The sequence below is a fragment of the Lepisosteus platostomus genome, chromosome 14 (genome assembly GCF_059453375.1).
Source record: "Lepisosteus platostomus isolate fLepPlt1 chromosome 14, fLepPlt1.hap1, whole genome shotgun sequence".
In the NCBI taxonomy this organism is placed as follows: domain Eukaryota; kingdom Metazoa; phylum Chordata; class Actinopteri; order Semionotiformes; family Lepisosteidae; genus Lepisosteus; species Lepisosteus platostomus.
In genome coordinates, this window is record NC_142624.1 from 17298522 (window position 1) to 17322649 (window position 24128).

The 24128-nt window shown below is 36.2% G+C and overlaps 1 protein-coding gene across 3 annotated transcripts in view; it reads right to left on the bottom strand.

Moving 5' to 3' along the window:
* Nucleotides 1-4389: 4389 nt before the first annotated feature.
* The window catches only part of col6a2 (collagen, type VI, alpha 2), a 51415-nt gene continuing 31676 nt past the window's right edge, over nt 4390-24128 (bottom strand). For 2 of the 3 annotated variants that reach the window (XM_088607289.1, XM_088607288.1), the window contains exons 21-29: nt 23745-23780; nt 22182-22244; nt 21414-21476; nt 21065-21100; nt 20923-20968; nt 20525-20677; nt 19396-19848; nt 18985-19023; nt 4390-6495 (exon numbers count right to left, since the gene is read on the bottom strand). In XM_088607289.1, coding sequence (XP_088463415.1) covers nt 5894-6495; nt 18985-19023; nt 19396-19848; nt 20525-20677; nt 20923-20968; nt 21065-21100; nt 21414-21476; nt 22182-22244; nt 23745-23780 — 1491 coding nt within the window. In that variant the 3' untranslated portion in view covers nt 4390-5893. Of the gene's footprint in view, nt 6496-6698; nt 12634-18984; nt 19024-19395; nt 19849-20524; nt 20678-20922; nt 20969-21064; nt 21101-21413; nt 21477-22181; nt 22245-23744; nt 23781-24128 lie in introns of those variants that run through there. The other variant, XM_088607291.1, reaches the window with a different exon arrangement.

The following is a 24128-nucleotide window of genomic DNA, read 5'->3' on the forward strand; positions in this document are numbered from 1 at the left end:
TGGTCGATCATTGTTATATGCACAGTTCTTTCCCATCTAAGCCATGGAAAACTGTATCTCCTTTAGATTTGTCTGGTGGCCTCTGTGACTAATACTCAGATACTGTATCACCCAGATACTGACTAATATCACCCAGATACTGTTTTTTGGAGGATACCCTGTTCTATGCAGATTCACAGTTGTGACATATTTTCTCATTTCAGCTTTTGTTGTGTTTTGTGCGATATCCAACACTTATATTCAACACAGGAACTTTTCTTATACCCTATACCTTCTCCTAGTTGGTGTTTTTCAACAACCCTATCTTGGATTTGTTCTGAATGCTCCTTTGTCTTCATGATGTAGTTTTTGTTGGAAGCTGTACTAATCAATTCTGGGACCTCCCAGAAATAGGTATATTTAACCTGAACTGATGTTAAACACCTTAATTGCGCAAGGTGGATTCCTAAATTGTTTGCACTATAGCTTAATTAAGTATGTCATAGCAAAGGCTATGTTTGTCATATGTAACAATTTATTTATTGCTTTATATTTATAATTAAGGAGGATCTGTAGAATTTTGTTTTTTGTTGATCAATGGCAAAAGATCCCAATTAAATGCAAATTGATTCCATATTGTAACTGTTATGCTGCAGCCCAATCGCAGTTCTCAGTGCACTAAAGATGTTTCTATAGAAGCGGCGAAGTAAATTCTACTGAAGTAGTACTACTGAAAACTCTACTGAAGTAAATTCACTTTCTATTCTTCTAATCTAGGTAACCACAGTGTCATTAAATGAATAACCTGCGGAGGTGAACTTCTCATATAAAACACACAAAGACATTTTTCTCCAAATATATCAAACTGCTCACAGAGCAGTACAATTTATATGGCAATGAACCTAAAGGAACGACTGCACTACATTCACAGATTCACAGGACTTTTATGTGAAATATGTACTTTATGTTTTTAAATGTAACAGACTTCCAAAAATTGAGAGTTGGTAGGAATCGAATATATTGTTGGACAATTTGGATATAAATACATATTATGATGATTTACATAAACCAGTACTAAATCTCTTTTTTATAGTTTGTCCATCCATCCATTTTCTGACCACTTTATCCAACACAGGGTCTCAGGGGAGCCAGTGCCTATCCCAGCAAGCAACCTGGCAACACTGAACAACATACCAGTTCTTTGCAGGGCACACATAGACACGGTCACGCACACACTCACACCAGGACAGATTTTCTCAGAAGTCAGTTAAACAAGTATGTCTTTGGACTGTGGGAGGAAATCTGTAGCTTGTTTCTTTCCATATATATTATTGAGGAGCAATATCGGTAATACAGGAAATGTCTAGGTGACGTCATTGCTGCCCAAGGAAACACCACTAGTCACTGAATTTAAGGGTTCATGTTTATTCACACAAATATATTTATGGTTGTATTGTTTGTTTAAATAAAAGAAATCAAAACATATTTTATGTCCTTGTGTTATATGTTTAATTAATCGATCTTCATTTTTATTACGACTTTAATGAAGATCTATTTATGTTTTTTGTCTGAAATATATGAGAATGCAGAAATAGGGGGTTCACATACAGTATGTTTTCTGTTATTTTCTGCAGATGGGAAAACACACATATAAAGCAGCAAACCTGGACCAATGAATTGCATATCTTGATAGAACTCCAAACTATCAAGCATAGTTAATGATACGGCAGTGATTTGGAAATATGGTCTAGAATAAAAGAACTGCATAGAATGATATATAGTGTTAAATATGATTAACTATAACATGAGAAGAAGTCAGACAATAATGTACAGCTTGTCCTAAATGATCTTAATCTTCCAAAATGATTATAATCAATTTAACCAAATGTAAATAAAAATTAAATGATCACTTTGGAATAGCCATCTCAGACACTTTTTTCTTATTAGGTCACTGTGGAGCTACCAGCTATAGTCAAATATCATACATGCAACCTGATCCAACTTTAGAATGTTTGCAAACAAGATTGCACTAATGTATCAGCTTACAGATGTAGTGAACTAAGAACACCTATCACAAATGTACTACAGCTATAGTTTAGGGCAAAGGCAGTCATGCAAAAGCTGAGCTTTGTAAAATTTATTGCAGATACCTGTTCACTATGGCACCTATTGAACCATCTTTATAAAACTTGCTTCTTGTGTAATATTAAATTGACTGACCCACTTAATAAAAATAAATCAACTTCCTGATGAGCACAAAACTCTTAGTTTAAATTAAGAAGTAGTGGTAGCAAGTCGTGGTTTCTCAGTGCACTAAAGATGTTTCTATAGAAGCGGCGAATGACCAGACCAATAATTAACAGGGAGATCTGATGCAGGCAGGAGAAGGAAAGACAGTCTGTTTAGATCTAATGTAATGTAAGAATGTTTCTTTATTAGCCCTATACAATTTCTTGCATTAGGAATTCATCTTTTTGCATACCCCAGCTTTTCTCCATGGAGACACAGACAGGGAGAGAAGCTTGGGGTCAGAGTGCAGGGTCTGCCATTGTATGGTGCCCCTGGAGCAGTTAGGGTTAAGGGCCTTGCTCAGGGGCCCAACAGAGTAGGATTCCTCTGCCAGCCATGGGATTTGAACTGGCAACCTTCCAGTCACAGGCGCAGATCCTTAGCCACAGAGCCACCGCTCCGCCCCTAACTCTGTGTCTTTGAAAAAAGAAAAGGCTCCCAGCCAAAATAAAAAGCAGGAATAGGCTGGCAAGCTGGGGCTGTAATAATTTCAAAAAAATAAAAAACAAAAAGGCAAAGAAAAAATATCAAAAGTAAAAAGAAAAAACTTGAAGGGGTATCTGCTGGATCGTTGCACAGGAAAAAAGTGAATAGAATGTAGCTGATTTACTAGCAAAAGAGAAACGAACACTCGCACAAGTGGTGAGGCTCTAATGACGGAGCAACAATACAGCGGTTTGGTTTGATTGAAAGGTGTCCCGATCTAGTTTGAGTGGCAAGTTGAAATTCAAATGGAAATTTCCCTGTGGAGATGTTCACCAAAATATTACAAAAAAAGCTCAGCCCAATGGAGAAGGTGCCCAATCATCCTGAAATGCGGATACGAAGCAGCCCAGATACGTTTCAAGGTCCTGATTCACCCGTGCACTGTTGGTCTCTGGGTGGTATCCTGATGAAAGGTCAACTCTTATTCACAATTTTCAACAAAAGGCCTTCCAAAATCGGAAAATGAATTGAGGCTCCTCCTGTCAGATAGATTCGTAGATGGGAATCCATGGAGCCGGAACACCTTTTTGGTGAAAATTTCAGCCATTTGAACTGCAGATGTTAGTCTATGCAGAGGTATGAAGTGGGAAGTTTTGACAATGGTGAGAATTATGGAATACCCCCGGGAATGGGGAGTAATGAAATCCGAAGAAATGTGCTGCCACGGTTGATCAGGAATGGGCAAAGAGAGTAGTAGTCCCACTGGTGGTCATCTGGAGTCCTTTGCCTAATTACACACTGGGCAGGCATTCTCATAGGGAGTCACGTTGGTTCTCATGGACAGCCACCAGAAATACCTGCGGAGGAGCTCCAGTGTATGGGTACAATCAGGAAGTCCTGCCTGTCTAGAAGAATGACCTTACTGAAGGACATCCTGTCTGGCTTGTGTCAAGACATATTGTTTATCAGGCAGAATGTTTGAGGGGGCCGGTTCAGTGGCCTGGGCTTCAGTGAGTTTTTGTTCAACTTCTAATAGTGTCACTAGAACAATTCGATTAGGAGGAATGATAGTGGCCGGTGCGGGAGGAGCATCTTCAGAGGCATGCATGCGAGAAGGGGTTATCAGCTTTAATGTTTTTGGTGCCTGGTTGATATAGAATCAAACAGGGATAAGAAAAGGAACACTGCAATATATTCAAGACTCTTGTGGTCAGTATATACTGTACCACGAATGGATGTTGTGCTCATTCCAGCAGGTGTCTTCATTCCTCTAGGACCATTTTTATTGCAAGAAGTTGTCAGTTACCATCATCATAGTTTTGCTCCACCAGGGACAATTTTCAGGAGAAGGTGGCACATGGATAGTGTTCGGTTCAGATCCTAGGTGCTAGGACATACCTATGTCTGAGGTATCTACTTCCACTTTGAGGCTGGGAAGGGTATGGATCTTGGAACACAGGGGCTAAAATAAACCACTTTTTCAGCTCTTTGAAGGCCTGTTGCGCCTCAAAATTTCATTTCCCTTGATTTTCGAGGGAATTTCGAGAGAAGATAACAATATCAGTGAGACATGTCACCACAAATTTTCCAGGTTTCACCCAGTCTTGTGTTGTATAATTAAGAGTGTCACCCATGTTTTATTTCAAATATATTAACTTTTAACAGACACGGAAAAAATCTTGAATTTACCATATCTTATTGTTTTAAAAAACGTGTTTATTCTGTGAGTGCAAACATGGTCAATGTTTGCAAAAAAATTAAATGTGAGGAGTACAGGCTTCAGATTGTATCAGTTACATATAAAAAAACAAATTCTTGATGTGTAAGTTTTGTAAGTGCTTTTCTTGCTGCAAAAGAATAAGTCTAAAAAAAGACCCAGAACCAAGAAAAAAATAAAATCCTATACAAAGATGCCCATATCCTAATGACTTAGGTAAATGTTAGCTATTTAAAATGCTTTCAACAGTGAATGCATTGATAATTATATTATTAAAAATTAAAGGTAGGAGGACTGTATGAATGCATATCTGTAATTTTCCAATGCTGGAGAGTAATAACCACTGAGACATGCTGAACTCAATGTGACATGAAACCAAGGTCAAAGTGAATGAGTGGTTAACTGCTTTTAAGATTAATCTGGTAAATATCATCATTATGAATTATTAATGTAAATCAGTTTGTATTTCATTCTTTGTTGAAACTCTGGACTGGCGGCTTTCCATGGCAATGTTTTCACAACAATGCATTTTATACAGTTTTATGTCTTTCTGTTAACACAGGCCAAATAAACCTTGTTAAACTGTGATATGCGACTTGCATAATTTCATGCATATGTTGCTGGTTTCAGTCAAGCAGTGTATATTGCAATTGTGCCTATAGCATTTAAATAAGCACTTATATAACCATATAATCATGTAGTACAGTATAACACAAAGATACTACAGGCATAATAACAAAAAATATAATTACCACAGGGCACTTTCTTCAGCTTTCCAATTAATTCTGTGATTTAAAACTTATTTCAAGTGCCAAGCGCTCAAGAAACAGGAATGTATGTTAACATTATTCATGTCCAAGGTGTATTCATGCTTTTCTAAAATTTACAAGATCCTTGTATTACTAAAACATTCTTATCTGAAGATTTATCTTAAGCACACTCATAAAGCAGCTCCTGTCCATAATTTTAGCTCATTATCAGTGCATGAATAAATTCATAATTCAATCATGTTTTATATATGAATATCTGAAAATGAATCTTAATATGTTTCTGTTATCTTTAAAAATCATAGCAGAACTAATGACATTTTCTCTCCAGAGAGCAGGAATCTCTTCTAAAATGCTGTCTAGGTAAAAAGCTGTAAGCAAAACCTATCCATTCAAGAGAGTGAATTACTTTTTCACAAAAAAAAAACAATTATGGAAAAAAACTATACATCGATGTATTAGTGGTAAATTATGTATATGTTTATGGAGAAAAACAAAGTTTACATTTACATCTCCAGTCTTCCTCTACCATAGCACCTCAATGAAAGTATTAAAGAATAATTTTAAGGCACTGAACAACCCTAAAAGCTTGTAATATTTTCCTTTGACTAAAAAATCCCTACAAAATATATTTTAGAAAAGGGTATAACATGGGGAGTGTTATTCTGTGCATATTTCTTTCTTGCTTAAAAAATGCAGGTTGGTGATTTTCACACTAACAGATCCACCTGATGAAACGGTCAAAGAAGTTGGCGTTTGAGAGCTGAGAATACTCCTTCTCGTGGAAAATGGCCGACCTGTCTCCCAGTCCAATTTGCAAGAGCACATCATTATCCACATCGCTACCAACAGCAATCACTGTGGGCACAGCATCTGCTCGCCTCATGGATATCTCGGCCTCGGACAGGCTTTTCTTGCCTGTGAAGCCGTCAGTGATGAAGACGAAGGAGAGCTCAGCGTTGCGTCTTGACAGCCGGCTTCCCTGGCTGTTCACGATATTGTTCATGGCGTAAATAATGGCAGTGCCCACATTAGAGGAGGACTCCAGGTACTTCATCTGACCAAGGCTGTTCAAGATGGTTGTAAGGTTGTAGGTCAGAGGGAATATGGTCTGTGTCTCATTCTCTCTGCCGTACTGCATCAGGGCCACTCGTGCGTGCTGCTCATCATTGTCACGACTGGCCAACACTAGACTGCGTGCCACTCTCTCCACAAAGCCACGAGCGTGCTGGAAGTTCTTCTCTCCAATCCTTTCAGAGCCATCCAATAGGAAGACCACATCCACAGGGCGCTGGGTGCAGGCCGATACCGCCATTTCTGAAGGACATAAACAGGGTTAATTTTTGTGCACGTATGACTGATAACTATTAAGAAGCTGGAACTTTCATTTAATCCTTTTAAACCACTTAAAGAAAAGTAATCTTTGAACAAACAATACCACCACAATGCCTACCACTTTGCAGATTTCAGAGGGATGAAAAATGTACTTTTAAAAGCACATTAATATAAAGTAAAACACATTTTTGATTTAGGCCTTTATTCATACAGTATGCAGTCATACAATATATTAAAAAATATATAGGTCTAAATGACCATTCTACACAGTTTTTCAATAAATGTTTTTCAATGAATAAACATTTGTTGCAGTCAAGGACATTTTAAATCATTCAATATACATAACATTCTAGACAGGTTGCAACATGCTATCAATATATTAACATAATCTATTTGATTTTTTTTTTAAAGTACTGAAGTAAATTCACTTTCTATTCTTCTAATCTAGGTAACCACAGTGTCATTAAATGAATAACCTGCGGAGGTGAACTTCTCATATAAAACACACAAAGACATTTTTTCTCCAAATATATCAAACTGCTCACAGAGCAGTACAATTTATATGGCAATGAACCTAAAGGAACGACTGCACTACATTCACAGATTCACAGGACTTTTATGTGAAATATGTACTTTATGTTTTTAAATGTAACAGACTTCCAAAAATTGAGAGTTGGTAGGAATCGAATATATTGTTGGACAATTTGGATATAAATACATATTATGATGATTTACATAAACCAGTACTAAATCTCTTTTTTATAGTTTGTCCATCCATCCATTTTCTGACCACTTTATCCAGTACAGGGTCTCAGGGGAGCCAGTGCCTATCCCAGCAAGCAACCTGGCAACACTGAACACCATACCAGTTCTTTGCAGGGCACACATAGACACAATCACGCACACACTCACACCAGGACAGATTTTCTCAGAAGTCAGTTAAACAAGTATGTCTTTGGACTGTGGGAGGAAATCTGTAGCTTGTTTCTTTCCATATATATTATTGAGAAGCAATATCGGTAATACAGGAAATGTCTAGGTGACGTCATTGCTGCCCAAGGAAGCACCACTAGTCACTGAATTTAAGGGTTCATGTTTATTCACACAAATATATTTATTGTTGTGTCGTTTGTTTAAATAAAAGAAATCAAAACATATTTTATGTCCTTGTGTTATATGTTTAATTAATCGATCTTCATTTTTATTGCGACTTTAATGAAGATCTATTTATGTTTTTTGTCTGAAATATATGAGAATGCAGAAATAGGGGGTTCACATACAGTATGTTTTCTGTCATTTTCTACAGATGGGAAAACACACATATAAAGCAGCAAACCTGGACAAATGAATTGCATATCTTGATAGAACTCCAAACTATCAAGCATAGTTAATGATACTGCAGTGATTTGGAAATATGGTCTAGAATAAAAGAACTGCATAGAATGATATATAGTGTTAAATATGATTAACTATAACATGAGAAGAAGTCAGACAATAATGTACAGCTTGTCCTAAATGATCTTAATCTTCCAAAATGATTATAATCAATTTAACCAAATGTAAATAAAAATTAAATGATCACTTTGGAATAGCCATCTCAGACACTTTTTTCTTATTAGGTCACTGTGGAGCTACCAGCTATAGTCAAATATCATACATGCAACCTGATCCAACTTTAGAATGTTTGCAAACACGATTGCACTAATGTATCAGCTTACAGATGTAGTGAACTAAGAACACCTAACACAAATGTACTACAGCTATAGTTTAGGGCAAAGGGAGTCATGCAAAAGCTGAGCTTTGTAAAATTTATTGCAGATACCTGTTCACTATGGCACCTATTGAACCATCTTTATAAAACTTGCTGCTTGTGTAATATTAAATTGACTGACCCACTTAATAAAAATAAATCAACTTCCTGATGAGCACAAAACTCTTAGTTTAAATTAAGAAGTAGTGGCAGCAAGTCGTGGCTTCTAAATATCAAGGCATTGGTCATCGGTTATTATATGAATATTAAAATCATTATAGAATGTTCAAAACGCAGCAGCAGGAATAATTGGTTAGGGTTCTGGACCCGGCTCTAAAAAGATGTGGACTCAAACCCAGGTGAGACACTGGTGTTATTCCCTTTAGCAAAATACTTCACCCAATATACTTCAGCTGTTTAAAAGAGTGCAAATATAATTAACTTTGTATATATAAACCAATAACTAAATTTAAAAAATCATCTGAATAGATTATAAATTAAAGTCAGGTCTTGAATTGGTTCCTTAATCACAAAAATGTTTTATACTGTATATTCCTCTAGGGTAATTCAAATGTCTGAATTCCCTGATTTGGATTATGCCACAAAATAAGCTATAAGCCTTGACTAGGAAACTACATGGTGGTACCAGGTACTACACTCTGCCATAGATTCATAACTAGTGAATCTTAACACACCCATCTTTGTGATTTTCACTTAATCTGAATGGTCTGCATACTTAACAAATGCTTCACTGTCTTATAGAATGGTAGGTTACAGATCTTTAACTGGAACTCCCTCTTGTCTTCAAAATTTACTAAAGTTCATTGTGCCTTTTTACATTTTAAAAAGTAATACTTTTACCACATTTAATAAAATCTACAGAGTAATACTAAAATCTACAGAGTGAACTAAAAATTATCCACAGTTGTACTAGATGATATTTTCAGTTGATTAAATCTGTTCTGCCTGATACTTGCACTTACACATCATGTTATGTTATTAATATTTGTATAAAATAATATTGTTATAATACTTTGTTAATCCTTCACTGTTTTCTGTACATCATTGCCATACACCTCTTGGCCAGGTTATTATTGTAAATTAGAAATTATTCTCAAGTGCTATATCTTTCCCAATAAAAGATTCAACTAAAAAAGAGATCAAGGATGGCCAATGATGTGCTGCTCCTTGGGGAATCAGTTTTAGCTAACAACAGAGGCTTAGACGTGAAGTGGCAAAGTCTGGAGAACAGAGCTCAAAGTATCTGACACAACTTCTTCAAGGCTCTACTGCTCCTGCCTACAAGTCATACTTTATTAACATCACCCCAGGAGATAACTTTTTATTTTTAGTGTGGACTTAATCGCTGCTTGTTCCGTTGCAGCTTGTATACTCATGCAGCTGAGCACTCTAACCTCTTTAGTTTTATTTATATTTATATTTATTACAGTATTACTTAGGGTCATCATTTTTTTCATTTGAAGAATGTAATAGTAGTTATTTCTTGTTTAATTGTACTTAGTCCAAGAATGGAATGAAAGCTCATAAAAAAGCACATTCTGAATTGTGATCTCTTTGAAATTTGTAACATGTTTAGTACTTTCTTGAGGCTACTGTCATTTAATTAATAGTTATCAGGTGAAGGAAATAATACATTCATGAGCAATTATACTGAGATGTTAGGTTTTTCCTAAAAATGTTGTATTTTTACTTTGTGTAATGTCATCAAGTGGAATGTTAGTGGGACTTTTGCTTCAGTAAAAAAAAGATTGGGATATTTCTGCAAAAAAAAAACAAAATTATGTTTAGTCAGTTTTACATTTTCATGATAAGATGCTAAGTTTGATATTAACAAATTGTTTTAATTGGAGAATCCAATCAAAAACACATCTGAATAAATATATTACCCCCAAAACATACATTTAGCCCAGGGATGCCCAACCTTTTATAATGTAAGATCTACTTTTTCATTTGCCAGTGGAGCGTGATCTACCAGTGTGAACTTGAAGCTCTGATATAGGAAAAGCAGACTGTGGGCACATCAGTACAATAACAATACCCATCACTAAAGCAACAGCAAATAAAAGCAAGTGATTCATGCTACAGTGAACAAGTAATGTTTTTTAGAAAAAATAATATCCTACCTTAATATGAGCATTGGCACTAAGAACCTTACTTGAGAACACTTGTAATTTTTTTTAATGTGTTGACACTGTTGATCGTGTCAATTTTTATTTTGTCCCTGCAGCTCGATATTCAGCAGTTCAGTCAAGTCTGTGAGGACTGCTAAGCCCAGAAGCCACTGGTCATCCTCTAATTGGGCATATTCACCATGTTTAGATGACTTGAGAAGATTTCAGGCAACAGCTGTCTGAACCTGCCAAAAATGTTTGTTTTTTAAATCTCCAAACAGCAAGTCAGCAGCCTCAGCAAATGCATTTTTTATTACTTCTCAATCCCTGAATGACTTTTTGCATTTATCCAGGACATGGCTCACACGGAACGATGCGATGATTGCGGCTTTCCCTCTTGTATTAGGCCTTGTGAAAACCGACTGCTGCAAGTTGAGATTTTAATCCTTCCACTTTCTTTTCCCTAACTCAATTTTAGCTGTAATTTTTTTAAATGTTGTTCTATATTTCCCTTTTTCGCTTAGACGCTAGAATTGCAGATTTTAATGCAAAAGTACAAAAAAATAATCATGCTCCCATTCCTTATGGGTTTCTTTGCTTCATCATTTTTGTTCAAACACTACAACTATCAAAAACTTATCAAACTGTTTGGCGAATTTGTCACGGCCTGTTTCGCTCCACTATGCACTGTAGTGAATGTGGGGTTGGTGAGGCAATAGCCAACAGAAAGATCTTGGGTAGCGAACACAACACTCTTCACTTACGGAGCTCCTGTAGCCCTTTTTTCCAGTGTCAGCCAGCCCTCAGGGACGACACTTTTACAACCCATTCGACGAAGGTTAAACCCATACAAGTGCAGTAAAATGTAAGGCCTTACACGCACAGTTCTGAATGAATTTTAAGGCTATCGAAAAAAATAGGTCAAATAGCTCATTTATTTTTTTGCCAAACATTCTTGCGATCAATCGACTGTAATCTTTCTCTCTTCCTGTCTATATACTTCCACATATGGACACAACATACTGCTGATTACCAAGTTGCAAACAAATTGCATATAGGGCAATTTTTCTTTTTTCCTAACTCTGATCTCTATAATATCCATGTTCATACCGTACATCCTGAAATACCTTAACAAGCTGCAAAACTATTCTTTTAATTACTTCAAAGACTAAGATGTATAGTACAGTAGTACTGTAGCTTCTCCACAGGGAAAATATGTTCCATCTGAGAAATCAGTTTAGCTTATTTTCGAAACAAATGCTAATTTCTCTGAACATTTAAACGATTGTACTGTATGAATGCTTTTTTGAAAATGATCTGTAAAATCTAGTTTTCTGGTATATGAATGCATCTTATTTAAAATATAAATGCAGAATTATATTTTAAAATTCATTGTTTGCTTTACTTTCCTGCCCAAAGTAACTATATTTATACAGGAATGGCACCAACAAGCTCTTCTGGAAATACTTTTCTATTTGGCAAGGAACAGGACAATGTTCTAATGGCATTTAGTGGACAATAATAGAGATGTGTTCAATTTTCTACAAGATCCTAAAGGAAAATATTGTAAATACAGTAATTTGAAACAGGAAGCATATGTTCAGAGAAAAAATGTTTACAGGCCAGCTTTCAAATTTTTGCTACTGTACAATGTGTGCTTTGTAGTATCACCAAGTAAAAGCTAGGATAAACTGTGAACTGTTTCTAGAGAAAAAAAATGCTTAAGTTCTCTTTATTTTGCTCTTCAAAATATTTAGAGCGGTTTTCTAAAAACTGAGACCGAATTTGGCTATGGGGCAAAAGGTTTTTTTCTGATTTGGTTAAGCAGTACACTAAGAATTTGGTAGCACCATCGATGGAAAATATCAGATTTATATCAGAGGCCATAAATTTAGAGAGAAAGATTACAGGGAGGATGTTCACCAATCTAGCCTTTCTCCATCTAACATAAACCTAGAGCCACATCTGGGTCCCCCATGATGTCCCCATATGCAATTCTGAAAGTGTCAATGAACAGATCTGTCCATTTCTGCCTCTCTTCTCCATTGGCGAACTTGGCTCGCTGGGCTGTATATGCCAGGGTGGCCACCAAAATGGGGTAGTTGTCTGGGTCCTGGCTGGTCTTCAGGGAACTTAGCAACTGCAAGACCGCCGGTATGGAACTGGGGACAGAGGTGTTGATCCCCTCCTCCGGATTGAGTTGAAACAAGGGGTACCCATTCCATGGGGTCTCCACATCTGAAAGTGAGTGTTAAAACAATAGTTTTAAGTTTCCTAACACAGCCCTCCCCCACCACTGTGGAAGCTACTGACCTGTTGCGTGGTGTTGACAGAGGCATTTATGTTATTTTCTGTTATGAATCTGCCACAGGGGTTAACTAATAATGTCTGACTTTGTATAGATTTCAAATTTGTTTTGGGTTTTGCCATTAATACAAAATGATGGACTATCAGGTGCAAGTCGAACTATCAGTAAGAAAAAGCAGCTCTTAACTTCATGCAATGATTTATGCTAAAACAGTAAAAGGTTGTAATACCAGTAATACAGATACTGTATGCATCTGAACAAACAAGCAAAAACTGCACATCTCCATTTAGTTGCAAAAAAAGTGACAATAAGTAGAGTCATGCTACCTGCAGCTGTAAAGCAGGTTGAAGAAAGCAGCAGAGCTTTGTTGCTTTGAGCAAAGAAAAACTGCTGTGTTCTGCTCAACTAGTTTATAGGTGTTATAACAGGTATGGGTTTTACAGCAGCATGCAAAGTCCAAAGTCTTAAGAACACATCATAGAGTATGTGCATAAACGTTAGCCCTCAAGGATAACACTCTGTGATCCTGGAGTATTCATGATTTCTCTAAATCCTTAGCAGAGGAAGACATTGAAAACTGTTTAACTGATTCAGTTTAATTAGTAATTATCTCACAGAGGCTAGTAAGAACTGAAGTAGAAGGAAAATTTGCAGACACCAAAGACCTTTCAGAGTTTTGTATCACTGCCTTTGGTTATAGTTTGACATATTAATGAAAATGGTTATGTTAATCACTAATTATGATATACAGTAACACTAGTACTGGCATTTCATTTTTTGTTCATCATTCAATAAGGTATTGCTTTTACCAGAGGAGGAAAAGGACAAGGCCATTCCACCCATCCAGTTGGTTAATTTATTAGTAGTAATTAGTAGTTAATTGATCCAAGGATCTCCAGTTGTTTCTTGAAAGAAACAAGGGTATCAGCTTTGATGACAAGGCTGCGTAGGTTGGTTTCATACTCCAAAAGCCATTGGAATAAAGAAGTACCTCCTGTTCTCAATTTTAAAAGCACTTTCGTGCAATTTCCTCTTGTGTCTTTTGGTTTGTGTTTCACTGTTCATTCTGAACGTATATTCTGAGCAGACTTTGTCAATGCCCTTGAGGATGTTGAATACTGGTATCAGCTACCTTGTAGTCTTCTCTGTTCAAGGCTAAAGAGGTTCAGTTCCTTCAGTCAGTTGGTGTAAGACATTCCCTTAAGTCCTTGAAAGTCTCTGGTTGCTGATTTCTGGTTAGCTTCTACATCAACAGCATCTTTTCTATAATGTTGCGACCATTAATGTACACAATATTCTAGATTAGACTTTATTAATGTGTTATACAGTTTTAATACAACAGCGCTTCATTTAAATTCTAGGCTTTTAACTGTATGACCTACCTTTTATGCCTTTATAATTGATTCCCGACATTGTATAGAAGATATAAATGATATGTTCACAAGAACACCTAAGTATTTTTTAATAAATAGCCTCTTCTAGCTCTGCATTTTGTATTTATGAATTATGTTTTTACTAACTGCATATGAAACCATACACTACATTAAATGTCATCTGACAGATTTAAGTTTTATCTAAGTATAAGTTTTATCTATATATTTATTTATTTTCACCTGCTTCTACAGTGTATTCCTAATTTGATACTGGCTGTAAATCTGACTAGTTCACTAATTGCCAGTACATTAGAATCTAAATTACTGAAATGTAGTTCTAGTGCAGAGCCTGTCTTTTTATTTTTTTCTTAATCTAAGTATTGGAGACAGGATATCACATATTCAAATCAAGTGTAAAGTTTGGTGTACATGCACATTCATATCTGTACTGCCAGCAATAATTATGACAAAGAATGTATAGAAAAGTAATATAATATAGAGGATTATATTTCAGACATATTCAACAATTTTTGCTGCCAGAAATCTAGTGATTGAACCAATTCACTTGCAACTTATTTGTTAATAAACATTCAACATTATACGAGACTGTATAAACAAACATCAGCTATTCTGAAATGGGGTATTCTGGAGACTCAATGTAATAAACTGAATGAACCAATTTGAAACAACCTTTTGGTGAGGTTCACCTACTTTTTGTATTTCTGCCATCTGTCGGCTTTCCTGAAGTAGTAAAACTTAGCTTTGATATTTGCTGTGAAGTTTCAAAATACACTTCAAAGTATATCATATTATGTGTTTTCACCTCTGCTATTTTTACTCTACCATGATTTGTCTGAAGATAGTTTGTTCAACACAGGTGTAAATGCTAGGTGCTCTAATAAATTCAATATACCAGCCATTAGCCATAACCACCATTTCAGTTTCAGCTGATGTGAGGGGAATTAAAGTCTCCCAAGATGATAACTTCTTCTTTTGAAGGAGTGTTTTTAATTTATATCTGAATTTAACAGATTCTAAACCTACTCTCAACACCAGGCATTTTAATTACTTTGGGAAATCTAACCCCAAAAACCCTTGAGAACCTTAATTCATCTAGGTTACATTACTGTAAATGAATGCACCTCTTTTATTTTGTAATTGGGTTCTCAGTTTTACTCTACAACCTGTTTTTCTCCATGTAGGTTGTTTTTTACTCTCCTCACTTTCCATTCTAGTTTAAATGTTTTTGAATTTCTCTGTGGATTACTGATGTCCAATTGAGGCCCCGGAGAGCTGGTGTATTTAGATGTTTTTAGATCTCTTTAAAACAACAGAACAAGAAGTGCTTGGGTACGTTGTATATCATGCTTTTCATCTTGTTTCCAAGCTCTTTGAATATATTCCGTATAGAAAGTGTACCGTTTATGGGATCATCGTTTGTTTCACCATGAACAAAAACTGGTCTTTGGGCACTCTTATAACCACCTCAGTTTAGTGAGAGAGAGCATCATTTGCTTAGTAAGGTCCTGGCTGCATATTTCACTTACAATGAGAACAGTGTCTTAAACAGCCACCAACTTTTGTTTTTCTCACAGTTTTGGTGGCACAGGCACTGTTTGAAATTGTTGTGGCAGATCTCTGAACTTCAGCATCTCTAATAGCCTTGGGCTTCCAGGTCTTGAGCTTCTGAGTTCTGGAGTACACTTGTTTGTAAATATGATCTTAAGTAGTAGGCACTTATTCAAACTAACGTAAATCCCTATCCAAAGTCTAACTGGTATTACATATTCAATGGGACGCATCAATTAACCTGATTCCTCAATTAATAATGCCACTTAATGATCAGAATATCTTCCTCTAGGAATGCAAAACTCTAAACTACAGCTCTACCAACAGTAACAGTAAGATTTGGTGAACCCACAAATGGTTTATAAACCATCTAAAACAACAACAGAACCTGTTAGACCTGGACAAATTTAAACACAATTGGTATTCATCTACATCATACCCATACTAGTCATGTGCAAATTACTGCATTGATGATTATGATTTAAATTAGCTGATTTGTAAAGCAGGTAAGGACATCTCACCTACTAATACACTGTTGGTCTTGATTTGGTGTTAATGTACAGGTACTTAGGTTGGTTGTGTTATAATTACTGTGCCTATTCTGATCTGTAATACTTATCCCTCATTTAAAAAAACGATGAAAATATAACTAAACCACATTAACAGAATGAAAAATGTCAGTCATACAAAGAGTCAACTTACATGTAACACAAATTAACTAAATTTCTCATTGGTTAATATGTTCATGCATAACATATTTATCTCCAATTATGCATCAATCATCTTTAACCTGCACTATAATAATGGAATATGTATGCATGTTCATTTCTTTCAATTCATCTCAGTTTTATAGCACCATATACATTTTTTCCTGTACGACCAAGCACTGTCCATCTGTCATTAATCAAACTGGCTTTCTAGTGAGAACAAACATTAACTTAAATGTTATAGATTGTGAAGGCATGGGTCTAGACTTCATTTTATGCAGAATTATTAACAATACTTTTTCAAAAACAAATTAAAGGTAGGACATTCACAAAGGCAATTCTGTCTAACCTATGTTTTTACATTCTAGCTTTATTGCTTCTGGAAAACTCACACAATACCAAGGCATATACAATTAGCTTTTAGAAATTAAAAATATTTTTTTGAATTTAAATAACAGTACAATTTCACTCAATAATGCAAGGATTGAAGTTTGAATACATAATGTAACCTTTTATCCCTATTTTTCAGTAGAAAAATGTATCAGAATATTTATTATAGCATGAGCAAGGTTAAAATAAGAGCAGCAACATTCACAATTCTCATCAACAAAACAGAAGCCAAAAGTTTTCAACATTACAACAGCAGCAACAGCCTTGCATGGCAACTAATAATTAATATATTCTCTACTGAGAGTACAATACATTATGTCTGTAAACCAGACAGTTTTCTGAAAGCACTGGTAATGCTCAGAGTGTGTTTTATCCAGAGTGTGCATGTGGATAAAAGTAGATAATTGCACTGTAATATGGACAAACCTGAAAGCAACACACAACAAGCACATACAGTCACGTACACAAGTAGTGAAATTAAACTGCTCCACATAATTCTAAACCATGGTCATGCTGGCTGTCTGTCTACACAGAACTTCTAGAAACTGCTATTTGTTTTCAAAAAGACAGGTGGTGATGTAGTGGTTAGGGCTATCAACTCATGTGCAGGGGCTTGTGAATTCAAATTGGTCATGGAGACATGCTGCATCTTTACTTCATCCAGACTTCTTCAGTAAATGAACAATAAGAGAAGACAATGACCATTTATGAATGTGTTCCCACCCCTTATACAAGACCAACCAACATTTATAAATGTGTGCATCTTTCAATAACTCGGTAAATTAGTTATCAGTTGTCAACAGGGAGCTTTTTTACTTTACTATTTGAGCAGAGAAACAACCGATAAAGTAAAAAATAAAATAAAAGAGTTATTAACTGTGTATTATTCACAAATAATCAACATAATAAGAAATATAACTTTAAGGTGCTAACCACTTTATGCAATACAGGCTCACAAGGGTGCTGGAGCCTATCAAGGCAGGATACACCCTTGCCAGGATGCCACTCCATTGCAGGGCACACACAGTCAAACCAGAGCCAATTTTCCAAGAAGCCAATTAACCCCCCCATAGGTCTTTGGACTGTGAAAGGAAACCCATGCAAACATGGGGAGAATATACAAACTCCAGGCAGACAGAAGCACAGGAATTGAACCCAGACCCCCAGCACTGTGAGGCAGCGATGCTATCCACTGTACCACCATGCCCCACATTTTGCAAGCCTTCAAAAAGATATTCTTACCTTGATTGATTAAAAGTAAATAAAACATTTGCCACAGCTTTCATTTTAAGCCACTGTTCATTCTGTAGGTTGGTGATGTGTGCTGTTGTTTTTTCTTTGGGGCTATTGGTAGTGTGTGAATCCATAATTTATACATGAACATCCTATATATGTAACAGAGACTCTTTTACTTTCTGTCCAGCCATTTTACCATTCCAGATGAACTTCAGAGTACCAAATGAGCTTGATGAGCCAAATGGGTTCAGCTCATCTGTGTTCTTTCTGATGTTTTAACTTACGTGATTTCTTTCCAGAGACCATACTGTCAACGATGCAATGATTTGGATTTTTGAAATGCACTTTTTGTTTTGTAATGAGTTCATGTATCTTCAGGTGACGCTGCAAGGTTTTGGACCTATTTAAGAGCCTCAGCACCCTTTGTCTATACAGTATGTCTGAAATCTCTCTTTTTATTGTGTTATTGTGTGGTCAGTAACATTTGATCATTTCAGATAAATAGATACAACAAATATGCCCATTAGGCATTAGGCAGGTAAAACACATAGTGCCTCACATAGTTAGTGAAATAACACGAAACCAACAGAAAGCATTAGTTAGACTTTACCCACTGCTTCCTGCTATGATTTGTCTACTGAAGCAGTTGCACTACTCTTTAAGCAAAAGTGGTGTTTATATCAGATACAACTACAGTAGTTATTTTGATTCCAAGAGTATTTATCAAATTATTCATCCAAGAGGGATTTACCTTAGGAGGATTTGTAGATTTCTTTTCACTTTGACATTATATAGTGTTATGATGTGTTGGAAAACAATTCCACTTAAATACATTATGATTCCATATTGTAATTCAACAAAATGTGAAAAAGTCCAAGGGTGCTGAATACTTTTGATAGTCACTTTATAACAGATTGAAGACAGTCCAAAAGTATTTTTTTTCACTTGTCTTTAGCAAAGTAAAGTTGTATGAGTACCAGTGGTCATGAAAAGTATTTAATCTTACCTGTTTTGCAGGGAAGGTCTGGACAAACAACATAAGGATCTAAAAAACAAATGTTCACATGCGATTTTTAATAAGCCTCTGGTCTAAAATAAATTGCATGAAATTAATTCTAAAACTACTCTTGTAAATTTCGACATATTGACATGCATAGCATATAGGCTAGGAGCTAAAAAAAAATTCCAAATAATGAATTAAATTTGAGTAAAGTGAATTTAGTATATAAACTGTTAAATCCTTTAATTTATTTAATAAATAAATACATCTGATTTATTATTAATTCTGCATGTTTAACTACTACTCAGGTATAGAAAACAACAAGCAATGATATGATAAAAAAATGACTTAATGTACACAGCACAAAGTAAAGGATATGAACCGTCTCTTATCATTTAAAAAAAAACAGTCCCCTACCTGGGCACAACACATCCCCCATCTGGTCAACAAAATCTTCTGCTACCAAGTCTGCAAACAGGTTCATCCCAGTGACGCGGCTCTTGTCCTCACAGGCGATGGACACCAGACTCTCGCTCTCCTGCCTGCGGTGGAACATGTCTCCAATGCCAATGGCATGGACAGTGATGTCATTGCCGCACAGAGAGCGCAGGAGGGTATCGTCATCCCGCGGGTCGAAGCGCCCGTCGGTAATGACGACTGCGGACACTTTCGCTTTGGCTCGCCTGCTGCCCTTAATCAGGTTGTCATAGGCGAACTTCAGGGCAGAGGGGGTCCAGGTGCCCCCGGCGATCCACTCCAGTCTCTTCACTGCATCCTTGAAAGAGGCAAGGGAATCGATCTTGGAGTCGTTGAGGTGGATGGCCTGGAAAGTGCCCTCATGGCTGTACTGGACAATGCCAACCCGGGTTCCTGATGACACATGGAATTGTGAAGAAAAGCAACTTCAGAAGTCATTGATCTGTTTTATCTCAGCCTTTCTCTAATACACAGTGGGAGAATAACAGGCAATGCGTCATTAAAAATTGTTTGTAATAGGAATTACATTTGTGTTTCTGATAAATGTGTAATCATAAGAAGATGAATACCAAATGTATTATAAAAGAAAACAGAAATAACATCCACTCATAATCACTAAATGCTTATCCTTATGAAAGCTGCCGTAAGCCAGTATCTATCCCAGATGCGCAGAGTGAATGGCAGGAATGAGAGCACATGGTTACTCACATTTCTGGATGCCCGGATATCGCTGGGTTACTGAGAGAGGGACAACATAGACTATGCAATCAATTCAAGCCAGCATGTCTTTTTGAAGGAGAAGAAAACCAGAGTACTGTACCTGGCAAACACTCCTAACAATAGGGGAAACATGCAAACTCCACAGAGACAGACATTTGAGACAGGAATTGAACACAGGACCCTGGGGCCATGACGCAACATCACTAATTGCAGCACACAGCAAAAACATTATGTGTTTTATTCTAAATTTGCAATTGGTTTTACTTTCTTCAACAACCCTTTGATTTTCAATTTGCTGTTAACCTTCGAAAGTAGTCTAAATAAGTCCAAGAGGTGACTCAGTTCTGACCTGCTTCAGAATTGGGATCTTTGGCAATGGACCCTAGTCTGCTGATGACATTGATGACAAAGTTCTTCTCCAAGGTGAAGTTGGTAAGTCCCACACTCTCCGAGCTGTCTATCACAAACACAATGTCCAAAGGCCCACAGCGCTTCTCACAGTCTGTTAAGAAATTGAGATTTTTATTTTAAGAAGTAAAATAATAAGACTGTGACCATGGCAGAAGTGCTCTACAGAGGTCCTATAGTCTAAAGTCTTTGAAATGTATATAATAATGTGAAATAACTGAAAGAAGTAGTAAAAATCAACAATTGGTAAAACCAGTAAAGTGTGCATTTTTCCCTGTTGCAAAAACAGTAACTAGACCTTCTGTAAACAGGCCAATGACCTGGGCCAAACAAACTCACCACAGCATCCACATGTCTCTCTGACGTAGGTCATGACATCACATTCCTGAAATAAAGTACAGGAGAGCTCTTTAGTACCATTTGTTCTGTGCTTTTAATTTGTTACGGACTTACAAATTGAAGCATAATACTGCTGACTCACCGTGAGACCAGGGTCACCTTCAGGACCAGGTTCTCCCTGGAAAAAGAGAAGAGACCATTATGGTCCTAAACTTGTACTGCACTAATCTGTAACACTTGAAATTAAGATATGTCCTTATTCAGCCTTTCCTAATTTAATTTAAAGTAACTTGGTAGCTCAAATCAATGGGAGCAAATACTATCAAACGTAAGCCTCATTACATGTGGCCTGAAGGATATAAATAGAAATTCAACTTGTTCTGATTTTCTGGTGCACATACAATACAATTTGGCAAAACATTAATTGTTTATGACAATGAGCTTAAGAGCCCAGTGTCCTGCTGTTAAGTACTGTATACCACTGAACTTACATCTGGTCCTGGATCTCCTCCGATGCCTCGTTCACCAGGCTCCCCTGCAGAGCCTGGGTCACCCTAGGTAGGAAACACTTAATGACTTAATGGCCACAAATCGCCAGTATTCAGTCAGCATTACTGGCTCTTAGAATGTTAAAAAAATTAAATAAGGTCAAACCTATATGTCTTTATGACTGGACTGTTATCTTAAAGGATATTGGCAGTATATGTCTTTTTACTCACCAAACAAAAAAATAAATAAAAACAACAAGAAAAAAGTGACAAGTTTACATTTGTTCCCTAAATTAATTTTTAATATATATATTTTTTTAATTCTTCAACCCCCACTCGAATCTCTCTTTCTTTAACACACAACTTTCTAAAGCCAGCATGTCTATGTGCTGATGAACAGTGAATAGCTGGGGTGTGACTCATTTTGTTTGCCATAGGAAGGGATTTGAATTATAATGCAAGTAACATTTTTTTCCTTCTCTTGTAAAATGTAAATTTTTGCTTTGAAGGTGTGGAGTAAGTTGTATAAATAACAAATATTAATTGCTTCTTCAATGTGTCATGACTGCAAGCTTTAAACAACAGAAGGTGAAAAACGTGCAAGGGTCAGAATACTTTTTACAGCAGTATGTATGTCTATAGCTGCTGTCTGGCAAACTATCAGTTTGCCAACCTAACACAGTACCTAGACCTAGCAGTGCCATATGCATAGAGCTAATCTGACCTACAGAATGGGAGAGGTTTTAATTTTCACTTAATGCAGTATCTTACAAGGTCTCCTGGAGTTCCTGATTCCCCAGGCAGTCCTTTCGGCCCATACTCCCCTCTTCCGCCCTAAAGAAATAATGTTACATCAGGCCACTGGCATGGATAATTCCATAGTAAGTGAAGTTAAACATATTCAACAGACATTTGAGACAAAACAACTTTGGGCTCTTGAACACAACAAAATAAACCTCATACTATACATTTCATTTTTTAAAATCTGTTAGTCTTATGTTTCATTTCAGGCAAAGCCATCTAGGTTCTTTTTGTTTTTATTACTTTGCTTGGCCATATTTCCTACCAACTGTACCTTCACCTTTAATAATAGCAAATTATATATAGATTCAAATGCAACAATTGCAACACAAACAACACAACAAAAGCAACAAACATTAGGTGTATTTGTATTAACATTGATCATCAAAATCTATTTCCAACAAATTTTAATTACATATGATCATATTTAAAGTGTAAGTACATTAAATTCTCTCCTGCTTTCTGTCAGGTCCACCAGTGCATGTCAGCACACAAATTTTAAAGTATTTGAGTTAGACATAGGGAACTACAGGGTCCCATGGAACTGGATATTAACAAAAACAATTGGATTACATTTTTGTAAGTACTCATAACGCCTGTTGAACCAACAGCACTTACTGCTGTTTTAGGCATTATACCCTACAATGTTTCCTGTCTGAATCTTTTGCTGCACTTGGTGCCTGGCTTAGATTAATTGGAATCAAGCTGCCCTGCACATCTATGGTGATGGGCTTAGAAATATGAAGCAAACCACAAAGACAGTGAATTTAAAGCATATACTGTAATTTGCATGGACATTGTGGATGAATTCTACAACTGTGTCCCCTCAATACTTTTTGAACTCATAAAACGAATAAAAGGAATGCCACAAAGCAATACACACGCAAAAAGTTTCTTAGTTACTAAATTCATTGCAGAATTTGATAAATTATTTTCATATTTTATGTATTTAATATTTTGTATTTATTTTAATAGCATTTAATAATTAAGAAAAATAATGAATTTGCTGTTATTCTGGACTGATGTGACCAAGGGAATGCTCAGAAAGCAGTAATCAAAATATAATTAATTTTGTTACTTGTAGGCTCATAGCAGTATTTTACATTTACAGATCATAATAAAGACTGTAAATGAGAGACTGGGACCATCTAGCTCATTTGGTAGTTAAGAGTTAATTGATCCATGGACCTCATCCAGCTGTTTGTTAAAAAAGTGGCTTCAAAAAATACACTTCCATACAGTTTTCACTTGTGTTTCACTACTTACTCTGAAGTATTTCCAATGAGCAGACATTGACAGTACTTTTGACTATTGAATACTTGGATCAGGTCTCCCTGTGGTCTTCATGTTAAAAGACTAAAGAGTTCCTCTTCCTCAGTGGTTGTCAGTGTAGTACATTCCCCTTAACTCTGGAATGTATCTGGTTGATCTTCTCTGGACTGATTCCAGAGCAGCAGTATCTTATCACATGGATTGCTCCATCTTTCAATTCATCTAGATGCTTAAGGAGAACATTATGTATGTGTCACTCACCTGTGGTCCTGGACTGCCTGGTTCACCCCGATCTCCCTGCAGATGAAGACATGTAGATGTTACTTAGTTGTTAGTATCAGAAGACATGGTAAGCTGCATATTATTCAAACAGAGTATCTCATGTGTCTAACATCCAACCCAAGAGACATTACATGTAAGAAATTTAATAGAAACCTCAACTTAAAATTACTGGAATTTTTTAAATGATAATAAAGATCCATGTACTGTATCTGGGTCTCTTAAAATGATGTGACTCATTTATTATGTTTCTTTTTTTACAGTATATCCTAACAATTGACAGCAAAATATGGGCAATCATTGACATTTACAACTGTAAAATACATAGCCTAGCCCTTTAGCTATTTGCACGTGTCATAGTTGGGG